Raw genomic sequence first — 21,716 nt, forward strand, 5'->3', positions numbered from 1 at the left:
GTCAACAGCAACTGATTGGGAGTGAGTGAAACAAGTGTTTCAGCTTGCCCTGTGGCACCCAGACTTCAATGATGAAGACTGAGAGAGTACATGTATATCGCTATCGCCTGAGGCTATCAGTGAAAAATTTAAAACATTTGCAATCTACTATTTATACTCCTTTCCTGTCACATTTAGGAACACTGTGAAAAGATAAAAAGCAGTTCCACTAATACAGACTATGTTAGTCTGAAATGTCATGGAAACTCACTGATATGGAGTTGTGTGCATCTTTGGGGTATGATGGTGGATGTGGTGTTGTGGTAGAAGCCCCACCCTTTTTGTATACAAATTCAATGCTGCTGCAAATGTGGTAAGCTTTAATTGCAATGTTGTGCCCACTATATTGCAGATTTTGACCATCTGAAAAAACCCACCAGAAGATATTTTGTGTTGGGCTGTATAGGCATCCATTGGAAGGGATGTGTAATTGGGGGAAATGGTAAAATGTATGGCATAATATTGTGATGCTGTCCATTATGTACAGTATTTGTATATGTGATATTGCAATACAAACATAAAAAGGGTGTGTAAAGGTGTCCTTCATGACCTTGTGATACATATTTCATCAATCTGGTAAGGGTTAAGAATTGATGCTTGTGGTGAGTTGCATTAAATATGGAAATGAAATTGACGTAAAGAGTTTCATTTCATAGGGAACAAAGGTGGAAGAAATTAGATATTTATTATAAGGATACTCAATACATGATGGCAACTATGTGGAAAACATAAAGAAATGCTTCAATGATACCAGACCAATTTAGAAGCCATGAAATTAAAACATTTCTCCAGTAAACATTTGGATTGATTATATGGCATGGGATATCTGTACACCAATAACATCCAGTGGTTGTTCTGGCAAAAATTTGAATTACTTTAGAAATTCCTCAAACAAAACTTCATTTTTTCCCCCATTATGATTATTTGTGATATTGAAAGTTTCAGTCTATTACTTCTTAAAGGCGCCATATTTGGAATGGCAGCATAGGCTCAAATATTTCACATTAATGGTAATAGTGTGCCTGCCAGCTGGAGCAACAGATTGAGTAGATTTTTTAAAAAATCCTTCAAGGACCTAAGATCTAAACAAGATAACTTCAGCAGAAAATAATGATGTACTTTCAGTAATGCATTCTTATAACTTAATTTTATAAACAGGGGAATTATTAATTTTCTAAATGAGAAACCATTAAAAAAAGAAGTATTTTGTTTGTTTTTTTACCTTCTGCCTTTGGTACACATTTGAGAGGGGAGCAACCTGACAATCTTTATGAGCACCAAAAACTTTGCACATGGAACAGGTGGGCACTTCACAATTCAGGCAATAAATATTAATTTTCTCATCTTCATGTTCTTCACACACTGGCTGCTCAGTTTTTCTTTCAGGCCTGTGAATGGAATTAATTTAGGAGAAAAAAAAGCAAATCCAAACAAAAACAATTTAAAAACTAAAGATCAAATCAAAGAGGCAGATAAGAATATTTATGCTCTGTTTGGAAGGTAACTATGAGACTGATAGCAGCTCTCTGGGTTCATGGGGAGGGGCATTATTTTATTTATTTATTAGGTATTTATTCTGCTTTTGTTACATTAATAATAACTGACAATCATATATAATATTCCTTCCTCCTTCTATTTGTCCCATAACAACAATCATCTGAGGTGTGTTGGGATGAGAGAGAGAGGGGGGGGGGAGAGGGAGAGGGAGAGGGAGAGAGAGAGAGGGAGAGAGAGGGGGGGGGGAGAAGCCCAATATCACCCAGCCACCTTTCATGTCTAAGAAAGGTCTACCACTCACAGTCTCCTGGTTAATCACCACTTATCATTTTTGAAGGTTTGAAGGTTTGAAGGTTTATTACAATTTATAGGCCGCCCTTTTCCCTGAGGGGACTCAGGGCGGCTTACATAGGATCAGGGGAGGGAAATACAAACAATGACGTAGACAAACATAGAGTAAAATAATGTGCAGCATTCATTCATCATTCGGGGGGGGGGCGCTTATCTTTGTCCCCAGGCCTGACGGGCTAGCCAGGTCTTAAGGGCTATGCGGAAGGCCTGGACAGTGGTGAGAGTACGAATCTCCACGGGGAGCTCGTTCCAAAGGGCCGGATTTTTATTCAACTGATCTTTTCAATGAAGATGTTAGGAACTGAATCTGTGACAACTTGCATGCATGTCTATCAGAGATGGGTTGCTCCTGGTTTGGCCAAACCGGTAGTGGAATTCAGGCCTGGGTTGCAGAACCGGCAATGACCCAGGCCTGCCACGCCCCTGAACCTGTTCCCTCCATTTTAGCAATGGGTTCTCTGCCCAGTTGCTGGGTGGGTGTGGCCATTGTGGGTATGGCCTAGCTAGCCTCCTGCACCATGGCGGGGGGCATTTTTGCCCTCCCCTTGAGCCTCTGGGAGAGCAAAAATGGCCTTCCCAGGCTCCGGAGACCCTCTGGAGGCCCGTTTCTGGCCTTCCCAAACTTCCAGTAGGCCTGTTTTTCACCCTTCCTGAGCCTCCGTGCCCTCCGTGCACTTACCTGAGTCTAAAACGGACCATATGGGGATTCCTGGGAGGGGTGGGTGGGCAGGGCCAGCCAGGAGTGGAATTTGAGGGTTCTCCAAACTGCACAGAATCTTAGCTAGAGGCTCTCCTGAACCCCTGCAAACCCCCAGCAATCCATCCCTGGTTCCATCTTATTCCCCACCAATCACAAATCAGTTATTTCAGTTTCAACAGGGGAAGAAGTTCAAATTCAGACAAAGATATGAGATGTCATAAACCAATCAGACCTCACAATCCTTCTGTCAGATTAGTAGTAGAATGCAAAGAATACATTACTATATGGTCAGTGCCAATCTCCCTGAGCCATTACCAACTGGCAGATGTAGTCCTTGGCTGTAAAATGCCCAGGTCTGTTCTAAGCAGTTTCCTTTATTGTTCCTCATCTACAGACAGAAACTTTGCCAAACCAAAGCAACTACTCGCATAATTAAAGATATACTTTGAGAATTGCTGGGGCGGAGCTGCCTTAGCTTTCTTTCTCTCAACCCCTCTCTCCTGGGAATCCAGACTACATTCCACCATATCTCCTTGCTATACAGACTCTATTAGACATAATTGTCTTATTTGATACATGCCATTCATATATTGAACCATTTTTTAAATCATATCTGAGCACAAGGAATTTTACTTGATCATAAACTCAAGGAATAGATATCAAACTACCCTGGTTAAAATGTTTGAAGTAAAGCAACCTTAAGTTCTTTACAGACTGAGACCCAGGCCAATAATACAGCAGAATAAAGTGAAGACTCATATAGAAGACTAATATAAAAACTAATGATCTTTATGTAGCTGTTGAACAAGGAGACAACATCCTTAAGTCTTAGTTCCATCCTCCTTTCCCCTCCCTCCCCTCAATGCTTAATGTCTGCACACTGTCTTAAAATTCCTATACAGTAATATAGTATAATTCCAAGCATTAATATTACAGTTATCAAAATGTTATTGCTGTCTAATAGTCTTGATCTGGACCGAAAAGTCTAGTGATATAGCAAATGTTCCATTTGTAGAGAAACGAGACATGCTTTCACATGGAATCATATACCACAGTTCTATGGACAGGTTTGAGGAGCCCCTTCCTAAAGTTGCTAACCTTCACAGATATATTTAGGGTATTTTCTATTTGTGACAATTTGGCACAAGTATTGTACTCTATGTATTTTAAGCTTCTTGATCAACACAAGAGATAGGCTTGTAGCCCAAACATAAATGATTTGTGGGGAGAGATAGATGCCAATCAATGGAATAAAGAAGAGCACAGAAGGAGGTATTAGGCCTCTTTTTGCTGGTATTAATTTTTAGCTTTTTAAAAGGACCCTCTAAAAAGTAGTGCTGGGCAAGATAGGCCTAAAGGCAGTGGTGTGATTAATTTTTTTTACTACCGGTTCTGCGAGCGTGGCTTGGTGGACATGGCATGGCTTTGTGGGCGTGGCAGGAGAAGGATACTGTAAAATTTCCATTCCCTCCCCACTCCAGGGGAAGATTACTGCAAAATCCCCATTCCCTCCGGATCACCTGGGACTTGGGAGGCAGAGAATAGATGGCGTCAGGGCCAGTCAGAGGTGGTATTTGCCAGTTCTCTGAAATTCTGAAAATTTCCACTATCAGTTCTCCAGAACTGATCAGAACCTGCTGAATACCACCTCTGCCTATAGGACACATAATGATAGCAAGCAAAACTTAGTGTCTAGAATTATTTCTTGGACAGTTAGAAAGACCTGATGAAGACTGCTGTTCATACTTATTACAATTTTCCCTTCATAACTGCTTAATATTACAACTCCCAAGCCTGAATTTTTCAGAATTCTCTGCTTTTAACTCTTGAGAAGTCTAATTCCATGCATTTCAAAGGCAAACATCACTAAATTAAATGGGATTGTTAAATGATCTTTCAAAGATAAAAAATGTTAATTACCTGGAAGATTCCTGTTTGTATATATCAATTATATTTTCCACCAGCAGGTTTCTTTGAAGGCCATACACTCCATGCCTGTCAAGAATTACCTCATGTCTACAGGAAGGGCAGCGAAATCGACCTCCTGAAGCCACAGTGGTACCTCCTCTGGTTGGAAGATATGGATTGGAGGCCTGTTCTTGCCAAGCAGTAAAACAAAGTTGTAAATTGTATATTATTTCTCAATCATTCTGTACATCACAAGATACTTATCACACCATCTACTTAAGGTATGATCTAATGTTTTAATGTAGTCACTGTTATGGTATTAGTGGACTTCACATGAGGCCAAATCTCGAAAAAGTAGAAAAAAAGATAAATAAGTTTCAGTATCATTTTGTTCAATGCTTGGAAGCTAATAATATGACAAAGTAAGCTAAGAGAAATTTGCCATTTTTAGAGGTGTTGAGGAACAACAGGAATGAGTTTATGTGTTAATAGCTCTAAATACTTGAAGTAACAGTTCAGTTCATATAAATAAAAGGGACATTTCCAAATGCAAGGGATCCAAAATCACACATAAGATAAATAACAAACAACTTTCTCTCTAATTAATTTTTTCCTTATTTAAATAAAATCCTGGTAATTAAACCATCACTGTAAAAGTCTCCCGATTTTGTAGTATGACATCACTAAACTAGATATAAGGTTAATTGGAGGCTTCAATGTTTAAATCAACATACCTGGAAGATATCGCTGGCACATTTTCTACAGAGGTTGTGCTGGCATGGAAGGATAACCACTGGCTTAGTAAACATTTCTAAACAGATGGGACAAATAAGCTGCTTCTCCAAGTTATCCATAGTTTGCTGCTCTTTAGAAAAAGACTTATAATTCAGAGTGGCGCTCATCTCCTGGCAATTGCAAGGCTCATAAGCTCAGAATCAGGGTGCTTCCGGGTTAGGTCGCTCAAAAGAATTCCAAAGCTGGCAAGATCAAATCTCCTTTGAAAACTCTTTCCCTGGAGGACATTGTTTTAATGGAGAGCAAAAGGAGCAGAGTTTATTTTAGAAGCAGAATGCAATTGGCTGCCAGACTCACTTTCTCCATATATGCCTCTGACACAAAGACAGATTTAGACAGGTGACAGCCTACAAGAGTGAGAGAACCACATTCTTGTGTTTGGTATGGAAGGGGGTAGGGAAAGGGGGAAAGGAGGAAGATTTTGACAGTTGCCAGCAACGTTTCCACAGATGTACAACTCTGTCTTTGGCAAAACTGGTGTGTGAAAGTCACTAATGAATGGAAGTTGTTCTTATCATTCTTTAAAGCTTTCATTCCAACATGGAAATCACAAGATGCTGTAAAATAAATGGCATTCAGTATTACGTTTTGTGCATAACAAATCTACGGTTATTCCTTTCTCCTTCTAAGTATCCTCCTTAGCCTAGTGAGAATCGCTGCATGATCCCCAAAATATATGCACTCTGAAGATTGATTTCTTCTTTTAAGCTTTTCCCTGAGTTGATTTTTTTTAATTCTTCAGAGTTGCATTTATATCTTTTCTTTCTTGCATGGTTGTGTCCATATAGTCAGCATAAGCGGAATTCAATTTCAACCTTTTTATTTTACAAATAGCTGCCTGGCGATTTTAGATCCTAAAGTTTATAAATGTTTGGAATATGTATGTATGTGTGTGTGTGTGTGTGTGTGTGTGTGTGTGTGTGTGTGTGTGTATGTATGTATGTATGTATGTATGTATGTATGTATGTATGTATGTATATATATATATATATATATATATATATATATATATATATATATATATATATATATATATATATATATATATATATATATATATATATATATATATATATATATATATGCAAAAGATTTTACCATTGTAAGCTACCTTGTGACACAAGGCAATACTGAACAAAAATATTTCAGGCAATCCTCATTTGACAACAACAACTGGCACTGGAATTTTCTTTGGTAAGCAATGTGGTTATCGAGCACAATTTAATGCCTGCACAACAGTTGCTATTGTTAAGGGAATCACCACAAGTAGTTACATGAGAATGTCACCTGGTCACTCTTGACAGTCTCCTGCTGGCTTCCTCATTGTCTCTGCTTGTAGGAAGCTGGCAAAGAAGTTGCAAATAGTGATCATGTAACTGCAGGACACGCCAATGTTGTAAAGACAAGCTGGGTGTGTGTCTGGATTGCAGCCGTCAGTGCGATGGTGGGAACTTTGAGAAGTGGTCATCAGTATTATTCATTCAGTACCATTGTAAATTTAAGCAGTCACTAAATGAGAAGTGGTAAAAAAAGGCTCACCTGTCTTAGGATAGCCTTCTCCAAATAAAACTTCAGGGTCAAAAAACTATTCAAATAGGTAACAGCTTACAAATGTTGTATGATCATCATAACATAGTATGATCACTTGCATTTTAAGAGAAAATGAAGGCTTTATTAGTAGCGCTGTGTCTTAATTAAAGTAACCTCTTGTATATTTTCTAGTTGTTTGCCATTCAAATTGAAGTAGTTAGAAAAAATGGTGCTATTAAGAATTAATCCAAAAGTGCTTTATTAAGAGGCAACTTGATAACTAAGGCAACTTTTTTGTTTTTCCTTGAAGACATTTCTCTTCTCATCCAATAAGCTTCTTCAGTTCTGACTGGAGTTGACATTTATTTTTAAAGAATTGATATTTACTTTCAGTTGGTTAAATAAAGTATATGACAGGCAAGAAAACAGATGTATCAACAATCCCTAGCTCTCTGATGTGCTTGTTGCAACTTCCTGCCTGTCATAAGAATGAAAACTTTTATAGGTGAAATCATTAGGTTTTTTTTCCTTTTTGTTTGCTTACTTACCTTTTTACTCAATGGAAAAATATTTATTAGTCAGGACACTGTCCTATGAATTGGGTGATTTTATTATTAAATTCTATAATTTTAGAACTCTGCTTGGACTTCTCTAAGCTGGTGAATCTCACGTTCAAGATAATGTGTAATATAAATAAACTTATAGGAAGATGCATTCCAGTCATTAAAAGAAAAATCTCTACAAAAATGTTTAACTAAACAACATTTAATATACAACAAGAAGAAAAAGCCTAGAGAAAGAGACAGTCCTTGCAATGATTGTTCAATTAGTTAAAGCTGAGTATCTCTAACTGAGTAGCCACCACTCAATCTTATACCTTATTTCGATGAGGATGGGACTATAGTATAGATAGTCCTCGACTTACAACCACAATTTAGACCAGATTTTTGTTGTTGTTAATGCATGGCAGTTAAAAATCAGTTGAACCTGATTTTATAACCATTTTTGCCATGATTATTAAGTGAATCACTGCAGTTAAGTGAATCAGGCAGTTGTTAAGCAAATCTGAATTTTCCCCACTGACTTTGCTTGTTGGAAGCCAACATGGAACCTTGTAAATGGCAACCACGTGACCCTGGAATGTTTTAACTATTGTGAATACATGTCAGTTGCCAAGCATCTGAATTTTGCTTATGTGACCATGGGCCTGCTGCAAGGACTACTCATAAGTCACATTTTTCAATTATTTCAAATGGTCGTTAAACAAATGATCTCATTATTTTTAGAGCATTGCAATGAAGAAAATAGAATTCCTTAGATAAAGTTAAACACTCAATATTGATTGTGTTTCAGACTTGTGAAACAGAACAAGGCAGTTCATCAGGTAGCCTGGATCTATGCCATCAAGGGCTTTAAGGGTCATAACCAACATCTTGAACTGCAATTGGAAGGACACTGGTAGGCAGTGAAGTTTGCAGACCAGAGATATACTATAGGGGCCCCAAAGACTGCTTCTGTTCCTAGCCTATGCACTAGTTGAAGCATCCAAATAGACTTCAAGGGTAGCTCCATGTACTGTAGTCCAGACGATAGTACATTGCAATAGTCCAGGCGAAAGGTCACCAGGGCTTGAGTAACTGAGCCCATGAAGTCATGTTCCAGGTGCATAAACAGAAGCTGTGGAAAAGCTCTCCTGGTCTCTGAGCAGGACAAGGTGAGTCCAGGAGAACCTTTAGGTTGCAAACTAGATCTGAACAGGGTAGTGCAACCGCATCCAGAACTAAAAATGACAAACATTCAGATCCTGACGCTCCATGCACCCAAAGCCCCTCAGTCTTGCCAGGATGCAGTTTAAGTCTGTTATCCCTCATCTACATCCTACAACCTCCGGGCATCATGAGAGGGCAGATATGCCATTATGCCATTCCAAAATCATCTTGTCAATTAGGAGCTGATATTTTGTTTCTCTGCTGTTGAGCCATTCTGCTCAAGTGGAAAGAGCCTGTTTTCAACTGGATGCTGTGAGATTGCAGCAATTACCACACAAGTTATTATTACTGTGGTTTGTCTCACAGTCAGCCAGATGTTTAGATTAACTGGCATTTTTATCTACACATTCTTGTTATTATTACTGTTTGCAAATTCATTTGGAGAGTTTTGATATGAACAGCAAGATAAAAAGCTGAAACTAACAAACATCAATTTCATTCAATACCAACTCTTTAGCAATATTCTAGGTACATAAGCTTTGATGGTATTTTTGGTACATACATATTTACATGTTTGATTTCTGCCTCTCTTTCTCTCCATCTCTCTTTCATCTCTTTCTCTCTTTCTCCACATACCCATACACCCCAAAATTGGAGGCTTTTCCCTGGTTACTTAGAAAAATGGTGATGGCATGCTGCCATTGTTGGCTGAATCTAGGTGATAATTCCATGGCCATATTTCACTTCCAGGACTAAGTTCCAGCCCTGGGCATTGCTATGTTTCTAGCTGTTTATTAGACATATGCATCACTCAACACTTGGCACTTGTTTGAAAGTTATTTTTAAAATGACAGTTTTCCTGATCACGTCTGGCATATGAGGCCTAATCTTAGGGCAAAGCCATCTGTGCTGTTATTTGCTAATACTTCATCAAAGAAGTGTAAGAGCAGTTTGCATCATAACTTTAGGCCAAATATCTACCATGCTTTACTGTAACAAACTGTACTCTGCAAAAGTTTTATATTTACTTTGTACTTAGCATTTTTATTGTATGAGAAAATGTAATGCATTATTTTGAATATTCAGAAAAAGTGCCCGCACAAAACTTACACAGAATTGAAAGTAAGCCCTTCTAGACTTACTTCTTGATAAATTCAGGATTGTAGTAAAATGGTGAATTTAAAGAAAATGCTAATATTAAAATGCTAATATTCAAAAATTAAAATTAAAATAATTTTATTTTACTTATTTACTCTGTATATATGTATAGAATCTATATGGCTGCCAATCTTACAAAAATGACTCTGGGTGGCATAAGATTAAAAACTCAACATTTAAAAACAATAGTCTATGATGCCCAAGATAAATGATATATTTCAACCCCAAAATCCCATTCACAGCTGAGATTGTCCAAACTCCTAAGAAAACCTAAGAGCCTCACAAAAAGCTGATAGGATCCAGATGACCCAATTCCCTGAAGGGCTGATGTTCTAGAGGACAAGCTCTGCCAAGATAAGGCAGTGTTGAAAGAAATGTCCTTCTGGGTTCGGTTCCAAGTGGGGAAAAAGACACTCGAGACATGGAGGCTGCTTGGAAAGATGGTTTATTGTTGGACAGGGCCACATGGCTTGAGCCCTGAACAGAAAAGGTGATCACATGCTTCAATGTTGGTGGAGAAGAGGAGAAGGCTGAAGGAGGGGCTTGCTAGGCTTTTTATACCCTGTTTAGGCCCACCTCTCTGTTTCCTGTTCCTGTGTAAGAAATGTATTCTGATTGGTTGTCAGACTCCCATGGGGCCATGCAGGGGCTACTCTCTAGGCTGTGTTTTGAATCCAGGTATGGATGAGTTCTCAGATGCCTTGTGGTCAGTTGAGTAAAGTTTCAACATTATCATGCCTTTACTCCCATCCCCCCTGGGGCTGCAGTGGATAAGTCTTTATTATGTAAAGTGGACTAGCCTGTCCCTCTCAATGGTCCATTGAGAAAGTGGGGATGGGCAGGAAGCTACAGGCAACTATTCTGTCCTTTAAAACATGTTTGACTTGATTTGATTTATTTGGCTTGTATGCCGTCCTATTCCCGGAAGACTCAGGGCAGCTAACAATAAAAAGGGGAGGGGGTACAAAAATAAAAATAGAAAACAGCAATTTAAAATTCAACAACAGTCGTAACCTCGAATGGGGCTGGATAATTCAACAGCCCCAGTCCTGCCGGAACAGCCAGGTCTTAGTTGCTTTGTGGAAGGCCGGAAGGGTAGTAAGGGTCCAGATCTCAATGGGGAGATCGTTCCATAGGGCCAGAGCAGCCACAGAGAAGGCCCTCCCCCGGGGGGTTGCCAGCCGACATTGGCCGGCAGATGGAATTCGGAGGAGGCCTAGTCTGTGGGATCTAATAGGTTTTGGGAGGTGACTGGCAGGAGGCGGTCTCTCAAGTAACCAGGTCCAATACCATGTAGGGCTTTAAAAGTAACAACTAGCACCTTGAAGCGTGTCTGGAGACCAATGGGCAGCCAGTGCAGCTCACGGAGGATAGGTGTAACATGGGTGTACCGAGGTGCACCCACAATCGCTCGCACGGCTGCATTCTGGACAAGCTGAAGTCTTCGAACACTCTTCAAGGGCAGCCCCATGTAGAGTACATTACAGTAGTCCAATCTTGAGGTGACGAGGGCGTGAGTGACTATCCGAAGGGCCTCCCGGTCCAGATAGGGTCACAATTGGTGCACCAAGCGAACCTGGGCAAAGGCCCCCCTGGTCACAGCCGACAGATGGTGTTCTAAAGTCAGCTGCGGATCCAGGAGGACTCCCAAATTGCGAGCCCTCTCTGAGGGGCGTATAATTTCACCCCCCAGGCTGAGAGATGGAATAGCTGGACCATCTTTGGGAGGGAGCATCAATAGCCACTCGGTCTTATTAGGATTGAGCGCAAGCTTGTTCATTCCCATCCAGACCCTGACAGCCTCCAGGCACTGGCACATCACTTCTACCGCTTCACTGAGTTGGCAGGGGGCGGACAGATACAATTGTGTATCGTCTGCATATTGATGATATTTAATCCCGTTCCGGTGTATGATCTCACTCAGTGGCTTCATGTAGATGTTAAATAGGAGAGGGGACAGGACCAAACCCTGCGGCACCCCATAATTGAGGGGCCTAGGGGTCGATCTCTGCCCTTCGACCAACACTGACAGCGACCTGTCCGAGAGGTAGGAGGAGAACCACCGAAGAACGGTGCCTCCCACTCCCACCTCCCGCAACCGTCGCAGAAGGATACCATGGTCGATGGTATCGAAGGCTGCCGAGAGATCAAGAACCACAAGGATAGAGGAGTGACCCCTATCCCTGGCTTGCCAGAGATCATCGATCAGCGCGACCAAAGCAGTTTCTGTGCTGTAACCAGGCCTGAAACTGGACTGAAAAGAATCCAGATAATAGGTTTCATCCAAGGACTGTCAGAGTTGAAAGGCCACCACTTTCTCAACAATCTTCCCAACAAAGGGGAGGTTGGAGACTGGACGATAGTTACTCAAAATGGCTGGATCCAGAGAAGGTTTCTTCAGGAGGGGTCTCACCACCGCATCCTTTAGGAGGTGCGGGAAGGACCCCTCCCGGAGAGACGTGTTAACTATCATCTGGATCCAGCCACGTGTCACCTCCCTGCTGGTCGAGACCAGCCAGGAGGGACACGGGTCCAGTATACAGGTGGAGGCACTCACTGCTCCCATGGCCTTGTCCACTTCCTCAGGAGCGACAAGTTGAAACTCGCTGCATAAAATTCGATCAAGACCTTCCCCCGGTAGCTCGGCTGGTACCGTGCAATTGGAGTCCAGATCTGTCCGAATCCGAGCGACTTTATCCGTTAGAAACTGAACAAATTCCTCAGCTCTACCTTGTAAAGGGTCGTCCACATCCCTCCCTTTCAAGAAGGAGCGCGCTATTCTAAACAAGGCGGCTGGGCGCGATTCAGCAGATGCAATATGAGAGGCAAAATGCACACATTTTGCCGCCCGTATTGCCACGAGATAGGTCCTGATAAAGGCTCTCATCAGTGCTTGATCTGACTCAGAGTTCTAGGCGTCTCTTTTGGCGCTTCATTTCCTGGAGTTCCTCGGTGAACCAAGGAGCTCTCCTGGATCCACTACCTCGGAGAGGCCGTAAAGGCGCAATCTGGTTTAGGGCCCGTGCCGCCGCTGTATTCCAAGCAGCGACTAAGGACTCTACTGGATTGTGGACGAGAGTGTCAGGTATTTCTCCAAGCGCTGTCTGAAATCCCATAGGGTCCATCAGGTGCCTGGGGCGGAACCACCTAATCGGTTCCTCCTCCCTACAGTGGGGGATTGGTCTCCGAAAGTCAAGCCTCAATAGGAAGTGATCAGACCATGACAAGGGCAAGATCTTAATGCCCCTCAAATCTAGATCACGTCTCCACTGCTCTGAGAGGAATACGAGGTCAAGTGTGTGCCCCGCTGAGTGAGTCGGACCCTGGATTACTTGGGTCAAGTCCATGGCTGTCATGGAAGCCATGAACTCCCCATCAGAGTGTCCACCGAGCGAAGGCAGGTTGAAATCCCCCAGCACCATAAGCCTGGGAAACTCTATGGCCAGCTCTGCTACTGACTCGAGGAGCGAGGGGAGGGCTGTTGCAATGCTGTTGGGAGGAAGGTATGTTAGCAACAGGCCCACTTGACCCTCAAGGTCCAATTTCACCAACAAGGACTCACACCCGACAAGCTCCGGAGCAGGGATCCTACGAGGAACTAATGTCCCTCGGATGATGATAGCCACTCCCCCACCCCTTTTCTGGGGTCGCAGCTGATGAAGCACCTGAAACCCTTCTGGGCACATTTCAGTGAGGGGGACTCCTCCCTCCGGGCCCAGCCAGGTTTCAGTAATACATGCCAGGTCTGCCCTCTCATCTAATATTAGGTCCCGGACGAGGGGAGCCTTGTGAACCACAGACCTGGCATTTAGAAACAGCAGCCTGAGACCAGGGCCCTGACCACTCTTGCCATCTGGCCCAGGAGTGGAACTAACAGGGCCGGAAGGAGGGATCGCTGCAACGTAGTGGACCCTCCTTCCCCGGTAATGGCTAGCCCTGAAGTTCCTGCTGTACCTGCCCCTTCCCATTGTGACCGTAATGTTCCGCCCCACTCCCATGTCCGTAGATCCCATTTCCCCTCCCGGCGGGGGTGATGCTGGTCGAACAAATGGAACTAGTTCGTAAGTCCAAAAGCCCAGGGTCTGCGGCTGCAGGAAGGGTGGGTGGGTGCCAGCTGCTCGGAAGACAAACCGGCGAGAAGAAGGCGAAGAAGGCACCAGTCAGGGCCAGCAATGGCGGCCATTGGAGGGGGTCTAAACCCCAGGCGCGCTGCCTATCCAGAATAAGGGTGCCAGGAATAAGATGGTCTGGAGCAGTGCTCCTGAGGCAGTAGCAGCAGCAGATGACACTGGCCACAACAGAAGGCCAGTCGCCGAGCTCTCGGGGTCACAGTCCAAGCAGGCGAAAAGTAGGGCAGCGTGGACCCCTGCAGCAGCAGCGGCAAGGTAGAAGGAACGCTGTGCCAAAAGGGAAGGAGGGGGGGTCAGAAGAACTGCAGTGGGGGCAGGAAACCAGCCCCCCAGTTCAAGCAGACATTCCTGTAGAGCTCCCCACCCCCTCTTTGGGGCACAAACTGACACACCGGCACCGCTCAGCACAAGTCCAATGCCTCCCAGGGCAACGAGGCCGAAACCGTCGCCGCCCGCGCAATGCCGTCTCCGCCGCCGCCGGCCAGCTGCAGCCGAAAAGTACAAAGAAGCCGCCAAGGGAGGCAACGCCGTCCAGGAGCCGCCCGAAGGCAGCCCCCCCCAGGTAGTTACCTCCCCAGATAGCCCAGAGGCTGGTCTCTTGCAGGGACCCCTCCTTTACCATGTCCGAGGTCCTGCTCCCCAAGTTTATTCCGTTGTTATTTTTCTGTAAGCCAGAGCAATGAGGCTCGGCAGCCATTTCCCATTTTCACGCATGTGCATTTGATGTTTCTTTTCATATCCAGAGAAATATTCTGCCTTTTCAATATTTCCGAGGATATTTCATTTTTCATTTTTCTGGGAGAGGGCTGGATGATAACTTCCCACAGCAGAAACCCTTGATCCAAGAAGACGACATTGTTATGTGATCTTTTTCTAAAAAACAAAACAAACCTGAGCAACTTTAAAATGTGTGGACCTCAACTCCCAGAATTCCCATAAGTTCTGACGGGAGAAATCTGAGAGTTGAAGTCCACAGATCTTGAAGTTGCTTAGGTTGAGAAATATTGGTTTAATGGAAAGGATATGAAGCATAACCTAGATGTGAACCTTTTAGACACCGAGTGCCCAAACTGCGTGCTTGCGCATGCTCAAACTGAAAGGTACGCACATGCGTGAATGCACACATGTGCAAACATGCATGAATGCATGCTTGCATGGACATGCATGAACGTGCACATGCATGAACATGTGCAAATGTGTGTCTGCATAGACATGCACGGAAGTGCGCATATGTGGACATGCACACACATGTGTAGGCATGCGTGCATGCACAGCAGAGACGCGAAGACCAGCTGACTGGTGGGAGGCAGGACATCCCAACACCGGGAGTGCAGCAAGCGGTAAGATCTTTTTTTCTTTTGTGAGCTTCTGTTTCGTTGTTAGCAGGGAAACAGAAGCTCACGAAAGAAAGCCATGGAGATCTGACCTGGGGCGCCTGCGTGCCTGCCAGAAGAGAGGGCTCTGTGTGCCACCTTTGGCATGCATGCCATAGGTTCACCATCACACACCTAGACCTAGGAGGATGAGCAAAATTAATGGGATTTTTACAACTATGTTGTATTTAATTGTGTGAATTTTGATGACTACATAGCAGCACCAGTGTGTTTGGTTAATATAGATTAAAGAAATTATTTTATTATTTTAAACAATATAATATTCAGTTAATGCATTTGCCAAATTCTGCAACAAACAATATTATTATGAATAAACAATAGGACCTCAGAGGTCTTTTGCCTCTAACCTGTCTTAACATTTCTGTTTTAACATTTTCAGACCTTATGTGGTTTTATTAGAATAAAATTGTCTGATTCCTAAATAGGTAACCTGACTATTTGGCTATGTTTGTTCATTGAGCACTAGGAATGTCAGTGAACCAACGTAGCCAATCAAATGAAGGCTATGATCACATTATACATTAAATAAATGCACAGCCATGATAACTGAGCCTTCATTGCTACAGGCAATATCACTTGATCAGATGTGAGAATGAATGGCATGGGAGATTTGGCAGGCCCTGTTATACCTTCCGGATAAGCTGTCCAGATTTATGTGTTGTGTCATTGCTAGAGGCATAACGTTGAACTAGATGAACCATCTTCTGACATAATCTTCAGGTTGTTTTTATGCGTGTAAAATATTATTCATGCCTGTATATTACATTGTATTTTTGTAATAACCTTTGAGAAATTTAGTCATAGAACACATGGGTGACTGTGGGGAACAAAGGTGGGGAGTGGGGGGAATAAATGATGGCATGTGTGTAATGACATAATCATACAAATGCTGAACCTCTGTATTTGCATCAGATGTGGGACTAACCATCTGGGAAAGCTTGCCTCTTTGCACAACCTTAGTCCCCAATCATAGCATCAGTCCACTTAGGGAAAGTAGATGGTAGATGTTTTTTCCCCCCTACTAACACGGAATCCACCAGTCAATACAGCTTTAAAAAGGCAGAGTAGAGACCAGCTACTGAAATTGAGCTATTTATGCTGGCATACTTTAGTGAGAATATAGAGAAGAATTGTATGGCAGCAACAAAGAGGTTCAGCCACCTCAGATGATGAGGAAAGAGAAGAAGAAATAAAATCAACCATCCCTCAGGAAGAATGTGTGTGGGCAGTGAGCCAACTGCCAAACCACAAGGCCCCAGGTGTTAATACTATCCCTGCAAAATGGCTGAGGCCTATAACCATCATAGGCTTCTGACAGAAAATATGGGAAACTAACACAGGATTGGAAATTATCAGTGTTCATTCCATTGCCAAAAAGGCCACTTCATGGATTGCTCCAAGTATTGTACAATTGCCTTCATCCCTCATGTTAGCATGGCATTCCTTAAGATTATACAACAACAACTGGCACTGTCCATTGAAAGGGAAGTACCAGATGTTCAAGGTGACTCCAGATGGGGTAATGGCCCTTGTGATCCCACTGCAAATGTATGTTGGATCATGGAAAAGATTTCAAGAATATCAAAAGTACTTCTATACCTGCTGTATTGGCTAAAAGAAAGTCTTTGATTTGTTGCTCATGACAACATGTGGAGAATCCTAGAAGATCTAGGGGTACCAGCACATCTAGACAATTTGATGCAGTCACCGTACACAGAACAAGAAGGCACTGTGAGAACACTATGTGGAGATACTGATTGGTTAAAATTAGAGAAAGGAGTGTGACAAGGTTGCATAATTTCACTTTTCTTATTCAACCTGTATGCAGAAATAATAATGAGAAAGCTGGAACTTGAAGCATCAAAAATTGGAGAAAAGATTGGGGGAAGGAACACAAACAGTCTTTGGACATGCTGATAACACAACTGTCCTTTCAGAAACAAAAGAAGGCCAGAAACATCTGGTTAAAAGGATTAAAGAAGGAAGTGGGAATTTGGCCTCTTACTGAACATCAAAAAGATCAAGCTTTCATGATCATTGTGAAGAATGGAAATATTAAAATAACAATTTATGGTGAAAAGACTGAATGCATGCAAAGAATTTCCCTTCGTAAGATCATAGATTGATAAAAGCAGTGAATGCAGTCTAGAATTAAAGTGTTGAATTGCACGGGGTCATACAACAAAGATGAACATGAAATCTAGAGCATTAACAACTAAAGCAGTTATGCTTGGAATGGTCAATAGTTAAAAAAAACTTCCCAAAAACCAAATATGGAGAGAGCTAGGCTCTCCATATTTGGATAGAACTGAATGGAAAGCATCATCCTCATTTTTGTGCTAACTCACGGACTGAAGGACTGTATATTAAACTGGTTGTCTGAATGTGCCCTCCTTAAAATACTACTAATCAAAGGACACTCTTCGTCCTTAGTCCCAAATATGTCTTTTTTTTTCCCAAGAGGCAACTAGACTCTGTTTTTTTCTTTGAAGACATTTCGCTTCTCATCCAAGAAGCTTCTTCAGTTCTGACTGGATGGTGGGGGATAGAAGGAGTTATACTGTTTGTAGACAGCTGGTCATTTGCATTCTTTTAGAGAGTTGTTGAGGCCACTGGATGTTTTCTGTATTATCAGAGTCACATGAGTAGTGCAAATGGGTGTGGAGCCTTCTTGGAACTGTTGAAAGGATTGTGTTGTAAACTGGAGATAGATGATGCTGTATCCGTCTCCCTCTGTTGAGAGAGAGCTGTTCAAGTTTGAAATAGATGGCCACTTTGCCCCCTCTTTCAAATCAGCAGTCCTTTCTGTCAAAAATGTGGACTTTGCTATCTTCAAAAGCGTGGCCTTTGTCTTTTAGATGCAGATGGACTGCTGAATCTAGTTCTAATGGACTTGTTCTATGTTGTGCCATGTGTTTATGAAGTGGTTGTTTTGTTTGATCTGCAGATCTGCACATGGCTCACTGCACTGTCAGAGCTGAAGAAGCCTCTTGGGTGAGAAGTGAAACATCTTCAAAGAAAAACCAGAAAGTCCAGTTGCCTCTTGAAAAAGAAATCAACTTTGGGACAATTGTGACCTGGATGACTGAGAATCTCTATGTACATTTTTGTCCTTAGCTATTTTTTTCACAATAAATAAAAAAGACATATGGAATATGAGGAATATTGGGCACCAAATCAGAGCTATATGTAAACCTACACTTCTCCTAAAATTCCATGAAAGAGGCATGAATTGCTTGACAAACCTTTACAAAGCAAGTTAAATCCAGGTAATCCTTGCTTATCGACACTTGTTCAACGACCACTCAAAGCTACCACAGTGCTGAAAAATGAGACTTAGAACTGGTCTTTTAAATTGTGGCTATTGCAGTGTCCCTGCAGTCATGATTGTGATTCAGGTGCTTGGCAACTAGTGCTTATTTATGACAGTTGCAGCATCCCAGTCATGTCATCCTGTTTTGTGATCTTCATTGCCAGCTTCTGACAAGCAAAGTCAATGTGGAAGGTGGCAGGAGGTTGCCAATCACTGTTATGTGACATTGCATTTAATGATTGTGGGTGATTTGCTTAATGACAGCAGTTGGAATGAAGAAACTGACATAAGTGTGGCTTGGTCATGTGGCATTTCACTCTACAACCATGCCGGTTATTCATGGAGTTGCTGGTCCCAACTGCAGTAAGTATGTGAGGACTATCTGTACAAGAATGTCTTTAATGTATCTGATGATTATCAGATAAAGACTATCTCTCTGGCTCCCATTACAATAATGTGTGCGTGAGAGAGTAATAGCACCTTTTATTCTAAGACAAATGTTAAGCTTTTGTTGAAAGGGACTGTAAGCTGGAGAAAATCGACAAGGTTTCCTGTTAACTTTGTTACTCTGAAAGGGTGTGTGTGTGTGTGTGTGTGTGTGTGTGTGTGTGTGTGTGTGTGTGTGTGTGAGAGAGAGAGAGGCAGATCAGTATGTGTGAATATCCCTGTACTTCTCCCGGATCTATGATCCTAATTCTACTCCAACACTCACCATAGCAATTAAGGTTCCAAACTCAATTTATAGACTAATTTTTCTCCACCTGTGTGTTTCATTCCTTTTTTTACACTTTAGACATTTTTTACATTTATGATTAAAGCAACAGCGTAGAATGAAGGCTGAAATATATCTTTGATTAATTAGGTGAAGTATTAACATACTGAGAGTTTCTGATTGAATGTTTAGAAAGACATCCCTTATTTTCCTTCTTTCTCTAACTGGGCATCTGACATAGTTCTTCATTAGTCCAGTTGGATGCCAGATGTGAAGATTTATTTCACATGAAAATGTTATTTACTTCCTCCATTAAAACGTGTGGAATTTAAATTGGTTTCAGAACGCATTCTTCAATGGGTATATCCCACCAATAACATTGTGCATAGGAAAGAAAACAAAAAACAAAAAGCCTCCTTCGAGCCGGAATCGAACCAGCGACCTAAGGATTTCAATACGAGTAACTCTACAGTCCTCCGCTCTACCAGCTGAGCTATCGAAGGAACGAAAAGGATGTTTCGAAAGAGATATATAAGCTGCCGAAATAGAGTGGACTTTGTATTAACTATTTCCACATCATTGTAACCGCATTTGCAGAAAATAAACAGAGCACAGAAGCATTCCTGAATCAATTTTTACAGCAATCAGTGTAATCTGATATATGGAAGAAACTCAAATCAAATCTAAAAGCTCACTGAACCAATACATTTTTATTATTTTAGATTTTTACAAGAAAGAGTTTCTCACGGAGGGCCAGTGGCGCAATGGATAACGCGTCTGACTACGGATCAGAAGATTGTAGGTTCGACTCCTGCCTGGCTCGGAGACTTTATTTTGCAAATGACGGGAGCCCTTTAATGTTAATGTATATATATTAAACAATGTTCATGAAATGTTGTTTTTTTCAAACCTGGTAAGGCAGCTTTCGAATCTAGTTCAGAATAAACTTGATATATCATTAGTAACAATGCACTGGGTCTAGATTTTCCTTCGACTCTTGAATTGCTTTATTTTACATGTACAAACGGCATAGCTCAAATCAGATTGTTTTCCATTGCATAAAATAAATTAACTTATAATTTTCTGTTTTCTGTTTAGACACTTTAGCTGCTAATTATTTTGAAAAGACTCTGAAACAGATAAGAAACGTAGGATATCCATTTCGCTTTGAGCTCATATAAGTTCTTCGATTCTAGTGGATTTATCTCCTTTAAAATATGTATTAAAAATACGCTTCGCTTTTTTGTCCCTTTCGCTTATCAATCCCATAGTTCGGGGCCCTTCTTGCTTTCCTAGTTGTCTGCGGACACGCTTCTCCCATTTTGGAGTCGCAGAAACACTAAGCCACTGATTTCACCCAAGAAACCAGAACATTTTCGAACCACACGATCTTCAGCGCCATCTTGCGATCTCACCGGCTTTCTATGCAACAAGCAAATTTACGCTCTTTACACTCAGTAGAAAAAAGCAACTAAATGTATCCCTTCGATAGCTCAGCTGGTAGAGCGGAGGACTGTAGAGTTACTCATACTGAAATCCTTAGGTCGCTGGTTCGACTCCGGCTCGAAGGAGGCTTTTTGTTCTATTTTATAATTTATTCTTTGTCACTATTTCTGAAGTTGCCATTCATGCTTTGAGAGGAAACAAACATTTAAGCCCTTGTTTTGGATTTGCTGATGATTTAGGTTGGAAACAAAAAGGCATTAGGAATAAATAAGTCACTTTTGCTGCCATTACTTTAATAAAGCGAAACTAAGCTTAGTGTCAAACGGAGTTTCATTTGAGAAGGAGCTTCTCAGGAAAAAAACGAACTGCTAAATTTACAGTAGTAGCACAGGCACCACCGCTACGCGGAACTCGTGTGTGTGTGTGTGTTTGTGTGTGTTGTGTGTGTGTGTGTGTGTGTGTGTGTGTCAAAACAGCCCCTACATCCGTGCCATGCAGAAGAGTTCATTGCTGTAGCACAAATCTCTGCTCAAGCCAGTGCAGTTTAAAGCTTCGCTCATAGCTTTCTATAAAGGAAACAAAAAAAAAAATCCATGGTGGGAAAAGATAGCTTAAGTTGGAGATTTTTGTTACTTTTAGGAATGGAAGGAAAATGCAATATTTAGATAAGCATTTTGATAAGCATCTAACTAATATTATGATCCACCTGTACTTTGGTGGCTTGTGTCCATACATCAGTTGTGCGAATTGCAGACAAGCCTGAGGAAGATGCACATATCCACAGAGTCGAGGGACCTAGAAAGGAAGATGAAGAACAGAAATCTGGAGGAGAGGGGGGGGGGCATTTATAAGAAATATATGTAATGAAATGAACAAACATTTAAACCAAAATACCTTGTTGTGTACCCTTTTATTGCAGACAAAAGAGCTGTGTTTCCTTTTTCAAAGAACTGAAAAAGTGAGATACTGAAAGCAAGAAGAATTCATAGAGAGGAAAAAGTGCTCCGTTTGGCAGACAATGAAAGAAAACCTGA

General features: G+C 41.8%; 1 protein-coding gene and 3 non-coding genes across 6 annotated transcripts in view; 2 read left to right on the forward strand and 2 right to left on the reverse strand.

The window, feature by feature from the left end:
* The window catches only part of TRIM55 (tripartite motif containing 55), a 40,839-nt gene extending 35,299 nt beyond the window's left edge, over positions 1 to 5,540 (reverse strand). For 2 of the 3 annotated variants that reach the window (XM_087707001.1, XM_087707000.1), the window contains exons 1-3: positions 5,230 to 5,540; positions 4,508 to 4,680; positions 1,262 to 1,427 (exon numbers count right to left, since the gene is read on the reverse strand). In XM_087707001.1, the coding sequence (XP_087563127.1) occupies positions 1,262 to 1,427; positions 4,508 to 4,680; positions 5,230 to 5,397 (507 nt within the window). In that variant the 5' untranslated portion in view covers positions 5,398 to 5,540. The remainder of the gene's footprint in view (positions 1 to 1,261; positions 1,428 to 4,507; positions 4,681 to 5,229) is intronic. The other variant, XM_087706999.1, reaches the window with a different exon arrangement.
* A 14,110-nt stretch (positions 5,541 to 19,650) lies between these two features.
* Positions 19,651 to 19,739, reverse strand: TRNAY-GUA (transfer RNA tyrosine (anticodon GUA)). The gene is given in 2 exon segments: positions 19,651 to 19,686; positions 19,703 to 19,739. It is a non-coding gene; the product is annotated as a tRNA-Tyr (tRNA).
* Positions 19,740 to 19,986: 247 nt separating this feature from the next.
* On the forward strand, positions 19,987 to 20,059 carry TRNAR-ACG (transfer RNA arginine (anticodon ACG)). Its single transcript has one exon. It is a non-coding gene; the product is annotated as a tRNA-Arg (tRNA).
* A 659-nt stretch (positions 20,060 to 20,718) lies between these two features.
* Positions 20,719 to 20,807, forward strand: TRNAY-GUA (transfer RNA tyrosine (anticodon GUA)). The gene is given in 2 exon segments: positions 20,719 to 20,755; positions 20,772 to 20,807. It is a non-coding gene; the product is annotated as a tRNA-Tyr (tRNA).
* The last annotated feature ends 909 nt before the right edge of the window (positions 20,808 to 21,716 follow it).

The sequence above is a fragment of the Thamnophis sirtalis genome, unplaced genomic scaffold (assembly GCF_051295495.1).
Source record: "Thamnophis sirtalis isolate CommonGarterSnake01/CBP01778 unplaced genomic scaffold, rThaSir2_p1.2 scaffold_2, whole genome shotgun sequence".
In the NCBI taxonomy this organism is placed as follows: domain Eukaryota; kingdom Metazoa; phylum Chordata; class Lepidosauria; order Squamata; family Natricidae; genus Thamnophis; species Thamnophis sirtalis.